The sequence below is a fragment of the Tupaia chinensis genome, unplaced genomic scaffold, assembly GCF_000334495.1.
Source record: "Tupaia chinensis unplaced genomic scaffold, TupChi_1.0 Scaffold000115_1, whole genome shotgun sequence".
Lineage (NCBI taxonomy): Eukaryota > Metazoa > Chordata > Mammalia > Scandentia > Tupaiidae > Tupaia > Tupaia belangeri.
The window spans coordinates 5957846-5971226 of NW_006159579.1; the positions used below are offsets into that span (position 1 = coordinate 5957846).

At 49.2% G+C, this 13381-nt stretch overlaps 1 protein-coding gene, 1 long non-coding RNA gene and 1 other non-coding gene across 3 annotated transcripts in view; 1 reads left to right on the forward strand and 2 right to left on the reverse strand.

Moving 5' to 3' along the window:
* Positions 1-9835, forward strand: part of LOC102488043 (lipopolysaccharide-binding protein-like) — an 11695-nt gene extending 1860 nt beyond the window's left edge. Inside the window, exons 2-8 of the mRNA XM_014586113.2 lie at positions 991-1203; positions 2210-2380; positions 4422-4489; positions 5289-5334; positions 7000-7063; positions 8159-8235; positions 9042-9835. Coding sequence (XP_014441599.2) covers positions 991-1203; positions 2210-2380; positions 4422-4489; positions 5289-5334; positions 7000-7063; positions 8159-8235; positions 9042-9086 — 684 coding nt within the window. The 3' untranslated portion in view covers positions 9087-9835. The remainder of the gene's footprint in view (positions 1-990; positions 1204-2209; positions 2381-4421; positions 4490-5288; positions 5335-6999; positions 7064-8158; positions 8236-9041) is intronic.
* A 1157-nt stretch (positions 9836-10992) lies between these two features.
* LOC102498844 (uncharacterized) overlaps positions 10993-13381 on the reverse strand; it is an 8320-nt gene continuing 5931 nt past the window's right edge. The window contains exons 4-5 of the long non-coding RNA XR_333924.3: positions 13251-13333; positions 10993-11303 (exon numbers count right to left, since the gene is read on the reverse strand). This is a non-coding gene — a long non-coding RNA (uncharacterized LOC102498844). The remainder of the gene's footprint in view (positions 11304-13250; positions 13334-13381) is intronic.
* LOC114007031 (small nucleolar RNA SNORA71) lies at positions 12383-12515 on the reverse strand. Its single transcript, XR_003548690.1, has one exon. It is a non-coding gene; the product is annotated as a small nucleolar RNA SNORA71 (small nucleolar RNA).

Here is a 13381-nt window from a genome sequence, read left to right on the forward strand (position 1 = left end):
GCTTGGGGCTCCCATGGCAACGAGATGATTCCCTCACCTGGGGGCATTCTGTAGGGGACAGGGCAGCACTGGGGAGCCAACACCTCTTCATCTTTGGCCTCTTGCTGGGACTATACTAGTAAGCGAACAAAGGCGTAGAAGGCGCTTTCAGTTTGGCCACGGTCTTACCTGACCACCTAGGCACCTGGCAGGCTCTGACGAAGTCACCCAGTTCCACCTGCCCTGCCGTGCTAAGTCAGGAGCGGGGAGTGTGTGGCCTCACTGTCAGTGGTGGGGATCTGAACGTGAGGGAGGCAGGAGCTGCCAGCCACCTGCCCTCTTTGATGGGAGGCCTGAGCAGCCTCCATAGCCGCAGCAGAAGTACTATAGGAGACACCCAGGTTAGAAAAGGAAATCGAGGAAGGAGAGAACAAAGAAGGCGGGCCATGGACAGGCACAGGCAGGGTTTGCCAAACTGACAGAACGGCAAGTCCTAGGAGTGCAGAGAATGGGCGCCATGACAGATGACCAGAAAAGGAGCTTGGGGAATGCCAGATGGAGAAGCACGGCAAACGCCAGATTATGGAGGTCACCAGCTTTAGCAGACCCTGAGAGAGAGATCATAAATAATAATAGCAATAACTAGAGGGCACCTCTGCTCACCAATGAGAGACAGAGAGAGAGGAAGAGAGGGGAAAGCAACCCTCGATGGGACATAGTCATGCTGCAATCCCTCCTCCTCTATCTCTCCATCCCCTCAGGATTTTAGGATGCACGCACATGCATCCAGAGTGTTTTCCAAGTTGCAGGGGGCAGGATTCGAACCACATGGGCCAGGTGAGATCCGGCTTTCCCACTGCTAGGCCATAGAGCTAGCTCAGCAATGACCAACATTTATTGGGCACTTACTATGTGCCGAGCACTGCCCTCAGCACTTTTACCCACATACTACCCCATTTTCATTCTCATACAACCTATAGGGTAAGTGCTATTATTTTCTCCATTTTACAGGTGAAGACACTAACAAAGATGGTTAATAACAATAAGTCAGTTAAAAAGCAGTGGAAAGAGAACTGGAACCCGAGCTGTGTGACCTCCACGTCTGTACCACTCACCACTCTGCTGTCCTGCTTCTCAAGCAACTTCCTGCTTCACCTGCTGCAGCTTCCCCTGGACTCTCCAATCTATTTGCACACCAGTTGGTTCCAGGCGGTGATTCCTCAGGTAGGCTCTGCCCACTCTCATCAGAAACCAGACAAGATAAATACCTACAGGGGCCAGCAGGTGGTGTGGTGGTTACAGGCACTGGATTTCCACATGGCCGACCATGGTCGAACGCAGTTGGAGTCCAGGCCCTGGCGGCTTGCTTTCTTACTTTCCCTTTCTCTCTCTCTGTCTCTCTCTCTGATAAAATTAAAAAATAATCATAATAACAAGTGGAATTAAAGAAATAATTCTAAAAAGAAAATCAATACCTAGAGGCGTACCTCTCAGAACACTGGGTAAAAAGCTGTTACTCAGCTAGATTTTTGTACAAAATTCCTGTCATTCTATGCTTTTCTTGTGGCACAGAGATGCAGGATTTGAACCGCCTGCATTTGAATCCTAGGTCTGCTCTTTTCTAGATTTGGAACTTAACTTTGTGGACCCTCAGTTTCCTCATCTGTCACATAGGATGACAATAGCATCTGCCCCCGGGTTTCCCGGAAGATCCAATGGGAGATAAGAGTCCTCAAGCAGCACAAATGTACCAGGTCCTTCTGGGGCACAGTCAGGGGCACCTGGGGCAGGGGAATCATTTGGGGCACATGATATTCGCCTGATGTTTTTTAGGGGCCTAGCTGAAAGTGGCAGGGGCAGAGCGGACAGTACTCAGTCCCCTCTCTTGACCCAGGCAATTCAGCTCCAGCCCCAGATGTGCACACCAGGCAACACAAGATGGCCATCCTGGGAGGCAGGATGGTGGCTGCTCACTGTTATTTGAACACACCCTTTGGGGTGTCTTGCCCAGCCCAGACTTTACCACACTTTATCAGGGCCCCTTCTAACCATGACAGCCATTTCCTGAAAAGGAGTGCTGGAAATATAGTTTCCCCTACCCTGTGATATTTCTCCTGCTGGTTTAGGCCCTCAGAGATGTGAACTTGGGGACCCAACTGGTCTTCCCCAACACAGCGCAGGCCCTCCCTGTTTGTCTCCTGCCCTCCCCTGAGTGTCCTCCTCTCTCCAGCTGACCAGGTTGTACCCCAACATGGAGCTAGAGATCGAGGCATCACCTGAATCAGAACCACTCCTGATGTTCACCCCTGGAAATGTGACCCTCACTCCAGTGATGGATATCCAGGTCTTCGCTCTCCTGCCCAACTCCTCCGACCGCCAGCTCCTCTTCCAGCTCAGGGCGGTAAGTCTAACCCCAAGTGGGCGCCAGGTGTGTAAGCCCCTCCCTCAGCTGAGGCAGAGCTGAGATGCGGAGACTGTTCCTGCCAGCAGTTTCAGTGGGCCCTGCCTTCCTATTCACCCAAACATATGCTGTCGAAGTTTCAAGATACTTTAATAGCCATTCACTCCAGCTGAGTTGAAGATCTGAAATTTCTCACTGTTATTTACTATTTAAAAAATTTTTGAGAGTTTTTTTGCCTTAGGGTGTGTGTGCTCACCAGAGAGAGAGAGAAAGACAGTGAGAGGGAAAGTGAGAAATTACCCCCTGGGGGGATGGCCACAGCACAATCTCTTCTCCATCCCTCCCTCCTTTTTGGATTTTGAGCACACATACCCAGTGAGTTTCTCAAGCTGCTAAGTCTGGAATTGAACCATATGTTTGGCCATGTGGGAACCACCAGGTCACTGGCTGGTCCATAACCTTATTTAAGTATAAATAAAAATGATCAAATTACCTTTTAAAAGAAGGCTTAAAGGGAACCAGCAGTTAGCATAATGGCTATGTCACTGGACTCGCACGTAGTCGACCGCGGTTCGCGTCCCGGACCTGGTGGCTTAAAACTCACGCTGGGCGCGTGTGTGTACGTGCCCAAGATCCTGAGAGGAGAATGGAGGAGAAGGGATTGCAGCGTGACCATCCCCTCTGGGGGGTGATTTCTCACTTTCTGTGTCTATGTCTCTCTCTGTCTGTCTGGCGAGCGCATACACCCTATAGCAAAAAAAAAAAAAACCTCTCCAAAAAAAAAAAAAAGGCTTAAAGAAGGTATAAAGATGTAAGTATTTGGCAAAACACTCCAAACTGATTTATAAGTTCAACATGATCTCTATCAAAAACCAACTGACCTTTTGCCAAGCTGATCAGTGGACCCTAAAATTCATATCAAAATTCAAAGGACCCAGAGTAGACAAAACAATCTTGAAAAGGCAAAATAAAGTCAGAGGACTCACACTTCCCTATTTCAAAACTTACTATAACGTACTATGAGGCTCTGGTAATTAGAGATAAGCACAGATCGTTGGACTCAGGAGCCTGAAATAGGGCAACACGTAGCACAGTTGGGTGCTGCGTGTACGGAGCCCAATCCCCCTGGGCTGGCTGCAGTTCCAGCCCTGGCCCCAGCAGCTTGAAAAGCATGTGGAGCATGCGTGCATGTGCACAGGCAACCTGATGGGAAATCTGAAATGCAGGAGCAAGATTTGTGGCATGGCTATGCCCCACGGAGAGGTATTTTTTCTCTTACTCTTCATCTCCGTTCTTGGTGAGATAAAATATTCCAAAACTAACTGTGGCGATGATTATACAAGTCTGTAAATATACTAAAAACAGCGAAATTGCACACTTTAAGCAGGTGAATTACATGGTGTGTGATTTGTATCTCAAAACGGTCATTTTTGAGATAAAGAAAAGAACTTAAAATACCTAGTCATAATCAGGTCTCTGTACATAGGCTAGGCTAACTGCTATCGTAGATCACCTCCATAATTGAGTGGTCTAACCAACAGACATTTCTTACTCACATGAACGCCAATCAGATAGTCATTTAGGGACCCAGGCTCCTTCAATCACCAGGTTCCACGACCCCATCAGTCCTCGCCCTCCAAGATAGGTGCCAGTTACTGGTGTCTTTAAATCGCCCCAGGGCTCAGGGACTCTCCACGTGACCCTTGGCAGTCTGCTCCAAAACCCTGTCGCTCTTACAGGCAGGGTGGCAGGCAGCCTTATTCAGAGGCTTCATGTTTTCAGTTCGGGTTTTTCCCCTTTCTGGATGCTCCCATTAGAATGGAGAACTCTGACCCCTTGGCTCACCATAGTGGGTGTCAGCTGTGGAGCCACCCGCTTCCTGTGTCTTCCCATAATCCTTGGGGAGTCACTCTTCACCTGTACTCAGGTTTTCAGAGACTTGTCTACTGAAGGGGATGTCTCAGGTTTTCAGAGACTTGTCTAAGTCAAGGGATGTCTGAGTGGGCTGAGGTCTCTGAGTCATCTCCTTTTGCTTTTCTAGAAAACGCGCATCTCTGTCACCATCAATGTGAACTCCAGCAGGATTGTCGGCTCACTGACCACGGGAAGGTAAGTGGCCATGTGTAGGGGAGGCATGAGGGTGGGACAGGATACCCAGACAGCAACGAGAGCCTCTAGTCCAGGTCACTGACAAGGCTAAGAATGACACTTGGAAACAGAGACCTCCACCAGGGCGGGGTCACCTTCTAATCCAGGGGCCCAGAGTTTCTTTGAGCTATTGAAATGCTCGGCAAATATTTTTAGCAATGATGTTTTTTTCTAAAAGAATTATTTTATTTAACTTTATTTATTATTTATTTTAATTTGACCAGAGAGGGACAGAGTAAGAGAGAGAGAAAGTGAGAAGGCGAGCCACCATGTCTGGGACTTGAACCATGGTCGGCCATGTGGGAGTCCACTGCCTTTAACCACCACATTACCTCCTGGCCCCGCAATGACGTTTTTTAAAAAAAAAAAAAGTTTCATTTTTTATGAGAGAGAGAGGTGGGTACCCTCAGTAATGTCTCACCATGCTGCCATCCTCCCCTGCCCCCCAGCCTTCCAGCCAGCCAGGATGATGGGCACACCCATGGGCATCCTTGGTGTATTCAGGTCAACCCAGGATGCAAACCTGGGTCTTCCCACATGGTACCCTATGCTCTGCCACTGTGCCACTAGCACTTCTTAAATCACAGTGCTTGCTTCAAGTGCTTGCTTCAACCCATAAGCAACATGTTGCAAAGGAACCCCTGGGTGCCCAGTCCCCAGGCAAAATGCCTTTGCCAGCAAGCACTACATACTCCACCTGGATGACAGCGAGAAAGTGCCAACTGGGGTCTGGTGACACTGCTTCTCCTTCTCCCCACAGTAAGCTGAAACTCGAACTGAAACACTCCAACATCAGTCACTTCAATGTGAGTTATCTTCTCTCCGCATCTCTCGAATTTCTTCTCCAAACAGCATTTCAGGGTTCCAGGAGGTGCTGCAAGGGCTTAGAGCGACGCGCTGCTGGCTCGCAGGAATGGGAAACACATCTGAAAGTGACTTACACGAAAGGGCACTCTACGGGACAGAGGGGCAACAGGACATGGACGTTAAGGGCATAAGCTTCAGAGGAAGGTGTCAACTCTGCCACTTCCGGCTGTGTGACTGGGGGAAGCCACTCAGCCTTTCTGAGCCTCGGTATCTTTAACTGTAAAATGGGAGTAGTAATAGCTTCTACCTCAGATGAGTGTTGTATGGTGAAGTGAGGGGGGGGGAATTAAGCAAGACTGACAAAATGCCTTGCACATCATAAGCTCTTGATAGATGTTCATGCTGGAATGAGTAGACCAGGCCCGGAATCCCTTATCCAAACACCTGGAGAATGGATGGGGTTAACAGAGAATGTTGAGAGATAATATAGTGCATGCTTTTTTTTTTTTTTTGGAGAGGTTTTTGCTATAGGGCACATGCGCTTGCCAGACAGACAGACAGAAAGCGAGAAATCACCCCCCAGGGGGGATGGCCATGCCACAATCCCTTCTCCTCCTTTCTCCTCTCGGGATCTTGGGCACGCATGCACATGTGCCCGGCATGAGTTTTAAGCCACCGGGTCCAGGACTCGAACCACGGTTGACTACATGGGAGTCCAGTGATACAAGTCATTACGCTAACTGCTGGTCCCCATGCATATTTTATATAACACCTCCAGGAGGATCTGGGGAAGTTCTTTATAATCAAACAGACCAATGTTTCTGCAACAAAATTGAAAAATATTCTTGTAGGCCAGCCTATGACCTGGTGGGTATGTGAGCTGGCTTCTACATGGCCCACTGTGTGGTTCGAGTTCTCCACCCAGCAGCTTAAAAACCACCCCAGGTGAGGCCAGCAGATGGTATAGTGGCTATGTCGCTGGACTCCCACATGGCCAACTGCAGTTTGAATCTCAGATCTGGTGACTTGAAACTCATGCCAGGTGCATGTGTGTACATGCCCAAGATCTGGGGAGGAGAATAGGGGAGAAGGGATTGTGGCATGACCATCCCCCTAGGGGATGATTTCTCGCTTTCTCCCTCACTATCTCTCTCTCTCTCTCTTATGCTCCCAGTGAGTGTATGTGCCCTAAGGCAAAAACTTTAAAAAAAGAAAAAAGAAAGAAACACACACCAGGTACAGGTACACGCATGCCCACAACCCAACAAGAGGCAGAAATAGAAAAGAGTTGGCAGCAGGACCATCGCCCACAGAGTGAGTGCTTTCTTGCTTTCTCTTGCTCTCTCTCTTTCTAGCAAGTGCGCGCACCCTCTGGCAAATTTTAAAAAATAATTCACATGAAATGGAATAAACAAACACCAATCGCCTTTTGACAGTAGTGCCATAAAATGACCTTGCAACACTAACGGGGACCAGAGCTCGGAGATTTGGGGGTTGGGGATTGTGAGTGGTTTATCTGGGATGGCGGCAGTCACAGTCAACATCTGTGTTTTAGAGATGAGGAGGTTTCCAGAGGTGGAAACCCTCAGGCGTTCTTCCCTTTGACACTCATTTTTGTTCACGTCTTATTCGATCCCTCTGCCTCGGCCCTTCCTCTGCCCCAGGTGGAGTTGCTGGAAGCCATCTTCAACTACTACGCAGTCAACATCGTATACCCCTCTGTCAACGGTAAGAATAGCTGCTACCGACCGCTCCATGGAGACAGAATCCTCCTCTATCTGTGGCTCATGGTTCGTTCATTTATTCGCTCATTCAGCAAGCTGAGCTTCCTTTCTGTGCCACTCGTGCCATGGTAATCTATGCTTCTCACCTCTTGGGGTTTACTTTTTTGAGAAGTTAGACATGTAACAGGCCATGAGAACATGGTGTGATAAATGCCATGATAGAATGAAGTACAAAGTAGGTCAGCCTAGTAGTGAAGGGAGCTAGATCCCACATACCCAGTAACATGGTTCAAATCCCAGGCCTAGCAGGTTAAAAAATATGCCAGGCACGTGCATGTGTGTGTCCCAAATCTTAAAAGGATGGAGAGATGGAGGATAAGGGATTGCGGCATGACCATGCCCTCATGGGGTTGTTTTCTCTCTCCCTCTCTGTCTCTGTCTCTCTGGTGAGCACTCATGCACTCTGGCTTGTAAACGAAAACAGAAGGAAAAGCAAAGGGCTTGTAGGAGCTGGAAGGATGTGCTAAACGTGGACGTAGAGGTCAGGCAGGGCTTCTGGGTGAGTCTTGCAAGATAAGGAGTTAGGCCAGCACCAGGCAGCACCATGCGGTACACCTGGACATAGCACCTCTGGGTTCTAGGCCAGCCTAGGTGACCTTGCTGGGTGACCCTGATGGAGTTTGTACTTGGAACTGTGGCTACCTGAGAAATGGCAAGCCTCCTCCCTTCCCTGCTGTCCTCACCACCTATATTCTCCCAGACCATTAGCCTGGAAAAGACCAAGTGAGGAAGATGGTGGTTCTCAGGGATAAGTCCCTGGATAAAACACCACATGCTGCAGCCCTGGCCACCTTGGGTTGGGAGTGAGGGAAGGATCTCAAATGGGCCCAAGAAGCTGTCCACATTGGGCTACTCCTAAAGAAGCTGCATTATCCAGGACTTTGCCTCAGAGTCCCCCTTTACTCTGCAAAACCAATCCCAAACCCAACAGCCAGTTACAGATGCCATGCTGTCCACACACTTCCCAGTCCTCTGTCCTGCTCTTAGGAGCCAACATTGATTAGGCCGAAGATTGAGAAACTTCTCTGTTTATCTCCAGCAAAGCTTGAGGAGGGCTTCCTGCTCCCTCTCCCAAGGAACACTTACCTCAATAGCTTGGAGCTCCAGATTCACAAGGTCAGTGAGAAGTGGGGTCTGGGTAGGGAGGGAGCTCTAAGACCTACTGTGAGGGCCACTTCAGGGAGTAGAGAACCCCCAATGTTCACTTACATCCTGGGCATAGTTATACCAAATAACTAGGTATTTTATTTTTGTAATATAGCGGGCAAGTGTCAATCATCTGGATCTTGGTTTCATGAATAGTTCAGTTCCAACAATGCGATTCAAGCACATTTCTTGAGCATCTATAATGGACAAGGCACTTTAGCACACGTAGCAGTAGAGTGCCAAAGATCAGGTTAGATGCATCACTTCTGGGTCGATGAAAGGCCATTGGTGAACAAGGTGGTGTGAAGATCCTCCCACCCACAGGGGCAAGAGATGGTCTTGGAAAAACGATCATGCCCACTAGGTAGAAGAAAGTTAGCAAGTGCAGAAGCAGAAAGGATCAGAGTATTTATAAATCCAGAGGTACTAGCTTGCTAATGTCTTCACTGTTCATAGCCTGTTTACTCCTGTTTAACCCTGAACGTCCTCATAGATGAACCGAGCGAGGAGTAAATGTAGCACCCAGATGTGCCTTGTTCCCTTGAGAGAAAAATTTCTGGAGGCAAGCGGCATATCCCCGTATCTCCCAGTGGTTCAGGAAATGCAAACTCCTGGGGACAAGCAGCTGCAAGGAAGTGTGTTCTAAAGGACTCCGAGGCCCAAGGGCTTGGCTTCTGCTCTTAGTTGTGCTTCCAGTGAGAACTGGCCTGTGTCGAGGTGTCCCTAGTGGGAAGCTCCTATGTGGCTCAGCAAATTTTGTCCTTTTTGCCCTCTAGAACTTCCTGCTCTTAGGTGCCAATATTGATTGGGCCGAAGACTGAGAAGGAACCATGGTTGGAGTGGACCTGCCCAAATGTACAAAGGTCTAAACCCTGCACCAGAATGGCCTCCTCTCATGACCCCCTCTGCCTGGACACTAGCCACCAAGGAACCTATGACATCTGAAGCCATACCTGTCCATAGGACACCTTCCCCACCCTTCTCCCTATTCTCCTCCTCCCACATCTCTGTGTTCTCTGTAGCTGTCCTCAGCCTTACTCTGGGGAGCTCAGCCTGGGCACTTCCTAGTCTGGCACTAGAATAACTTCCGTAAAGAAAAAACCACGACCAATGGCTGGGGACATGTAGCCCCAGACATCCTGCTCAACATTTAAGTTCATAGACCTTAATGTTCATGTCATTTGATGTCATGGTAAGGAGGCCAATAATCAGAAGTGGGCTCAAAACCTCATTCTCCTATTGTTACGTAGCATTTCTTGAGATGAAGCCAGCCAAAAGGCCACCCAGTCTCTGCATGGGTTACATGGGGGTGTTGGAAAAGTCAGGATGCATTTTTGTGTAGAGAAACGTGACTTTTCCAACAACCCAAAAGATTTGTTTAGTAAACCTAGATTTTGATTTTTAAAATGATTTTCCTTTATTAGCGTCTGTCTCGGCTTGATGCTAAAGTCAGAGTCTGAAAGTATGTGGTCCCAAAAAATAAATGAAGAAAAAAAAAAGTATGATCTCTGCCTTCATCAAGCTTACAGTAAAAAACAGGGGCTGAGGGCCAGGAGATGGTTATAGCAGTTCCGACTCCCACATGGCCAACCATAGTTCAAGTCCTGGACCTAATGGCTTGAAACTCACGCCAGGAACGTGAGCGCGCACGCGCCCAAGATCCTGGGGGAATGAAGGGATTGTGGCCTGGCTATTCCCCCGGGCGTGATTCCCCTCAGTCTTTTGTCTCTCCCCCTCTGGCAGCACACATGCCCTAAAGCAAAAACCCCTTAAAAAAAAAAAAAAAAGGGACTGAGCAAATTTTTCTGTAAGGGGCCAGATAGTTACTATTTTAGGCTTACACCTGTCACAACTACTCAACTCTGTTACTGTAGTTGGAAATAGCCAGACAGTAACTGAGGGCAGCTCTGTTCCAATAAAACTTTATGTACAAGGACCAGCAGCAGTTAGCATAATGGCTATGTCGCTGGACTCCCATGTAGTTGACTACGGTTCGAGTCCTGGACCCGGTGACTTAAACTCATGCCGGGCGCATGTGCGTGCGTGCCCAAGATCCCGAGAGGAGAATGGAGAAGGGATTGTGGCATGGCCACCCCCCTAGGGGGTGATTTCTTGCTTTGTCTCTGTCTCTCTGGCGAGTACACGCGCCCTATAGCAAAAACCTCTCTAAAACAAAAACAAAAACCTTTATATACAAACACTAGTACCAGGGCAAATGTGGCCAGTCATAATTTGCCAACCCCTGGTCTGAAAGAATCATCCACCAAGAACAAAAAGGGTTTACACTGTGGGTGTGAGCATACTTTATTAGGAAATTCACTAACATTTCACACCTACATACCGGATTAATACAGTACATAACTGAATCCAAGACCAGTCTACTTTAGAGCTGTAGCTCCATTATCTTTGCTGTCTCAGTAATTTATTCTCTGGACTGCAGTCTTGAAAAAGCATGAGCAGTAACCAATCTCCACACTACTCACATCACACTTGTTACATGAGGCCCAGCCTTGATGGCGTAGACGACGGTGTGAACTGCAGTGCTGGAGGCCATGTGGCCGACCATGGCTCAGACCCCAGGTCAATCTGAAAACATGCTGGGTACACACACACCCAAGATCATGACATGCTGGAAGGCTGGGGGCATGGGACTGTGGTGTGAGAAGGCTCTTTTTCTCACATGGGCAATTTAAAACCATCTTAAATAAAAAACGAAAGACAAGTGGAGCAAGTCTGTAAGGTTTACTGAATGGCTTAGTGGAAAGGGAACAAAAGTTACAAACTCAAAAGAAAAACTCCTTGTTACCAAGAAGTCATTCTAGGCATGGGTAGGGGTACATAGGCTGGCCGAGGGCTCGGTTGTCAACACTCGGAACCAGCTGCCGTCTGCCGTGTCTGGACCCTGGTCTTGCGCAAAGTGAACAGCTGTTCTGTGATGCTCCGGGTGGGCAGCAGGAAGCAGCTCTGGTGACCTTCCTGTGCTGACCTCACTCTCCATTCTCTGCCCCTCTGGGGTCCAGAAGAGCGCCAAAAAGAATCTAAAAGAAAGGATAGGTGAGACCAATGTTTAGGGCATTAACTCATCACGGTAAGTTAGGTCACCCCAAGGGTGACTCCACAGCCTTGGGACCTCCTTCTGCAGTCTCTGGGATCTCAGACTGAGCCCTAGGAGGGCGAGGAAGCAAACAAGAATTTAGTATCCAGCTGATAGCACTGAGAAGTTCCCATCAACAAGGCCTACGTTCCTATCTATGTGCAAGTTAGGATTCTCAAGAGAAAAGGCAAGAGGAGGAGTATCTTAAAAGTTCAGTTTTCCCAATTTTTTCAATTTTCCAAAGAGTTCATGGCAGGGTGATTAACCAGACAGAGCAACCCATGAGAAGACACAGGAGCTCACTCTAGGGGCTCTGACATGGAGGTTCCACTGCACTGTGATCAAAGGGGTGGTGGACCACCTCCCAGCAGCTCTCCCCCGAGATATTAGCACTTGTCTGCTCAGCCTGTCCCACGGCCCCGGAAGCTGTCATCTGCTTTGCAAAGATCCACTCAGCCTGATCTGGCCAAGGAAGGAAATGGAAGACAGACCTCTGGCAAGCCCTGCTGGGTGCCTCAGTCTAAAGACTGCTGGGCCCATTTGAAAGATCAAGGAGAAAATACCGTCATCGCTTGAGGACCTTACACCAGTGACCTGACTCAATCCACGTGACCCTACACCCAGAGGTGTAGACGGCCAGGCATGGGGTGAGGAATGGAGGGAAATACAGGCAGCCTTTTAAAAAACACAATGGAACGAGCCTTACCTCTGTACTAGGTCTTCTCATTTGTGTCCAGTGCTGTGTTGGGCACCAGGAAGGCCATGGAACAAGACAGAGGCCCTGCCCGCAAGCTCACAGCACAGGGTCGTGGTAAGCAAGCCAAGGACCCCAGGTGTGATCAGTGCTGACACCCAGGGGGCGCAATGGGAAGGCACCCCAGGAGGCTGATCCTATTCATGGCTCTAAAAAAATCAGCCCATCAACACAAACTCCCTGAGACAGGGCCCTGCCTCACCACCTCCGTTGTTAAATCTGCGAGTACCATGCCCATGCTGGGCAGAAGGGAGACTAAAGGGAGGCCATGTACGAAAGCTTCAGGGTTCGGAAGGGACAGGGTGGACCCTCCACACACGGGGCAACGCTTTCAGCAAGTCCTCTCCCTGCACTATCAATGACAAGGGCACAGGCAGCCCAGGGTCACTTTCGAATGCAGGGCAGAACAGGGCAGAGGCTGTGCCAAGAAGGGAGGCCACTGCTGGCAGTCAGGAAAGAGCCCAAGACAGGACAAGAGACCAGGAGATGCACTGGTGGCCAGATTTCCAGCCTCTAATTGCAGTGGGTGGTTCTCTAACATGGTGCTTTACAAACTTTAGCAAGAGAGAGCCTGGTGAACCAGACTGCGGGCCCCAACTGCCCATTCAGTAGGTCTGGCATAGGGCCTAAGTCCTGCATTTCTCACAAGCCCCCCAGGTAACGCTGTAGGTACTTAGTTCAGGGACCACAGTTTGAGAGGCACTGCTTTAATGCTTCCCTGCTAAGAGAATCGGAGGGAAGACCGACTTCTGGAGAAATGCTGAGAATTCGTTAGGATGGGACGCCTGGGACTATGTGACACTATCCGTACATCATTTCAGACCACGTGCTCCCACCACGTCAGAGACCAGCAGAGACCAGGTAAATACCTGCCTCCGAAAGACAGCCCTTGTTTCAACAAGCTACTTGCAATCCAAACTAGGACGAGGGGCAGTGGCCTCCCCAGAGCTCTCAGAAGCATAGGGGATTCTGTAGGTACCTACTGTGCTTCACGCTGAGAAGTCCTACAGGGCCACATGGTCCTGGTGGCCTCAGTGGGAGAGCAAATCATGGGAAACAGCCTCTGCCTCCCCTCGTGTGGCCTCCAGACCTTTGGCCTTGCAGTGTACCCTCTAGAGAAACACCCAGGATTGATACCTGACAAGCTTCACGGTCATCTCTTCTGGATGATTCCTCCCACAGGGCCGCTGGGCACACAGGACAGAGGTCAGCTGGAAATCCTGCAGCCACAAGCCATATCCATAATTTTTTTTAACATATTCACAAAC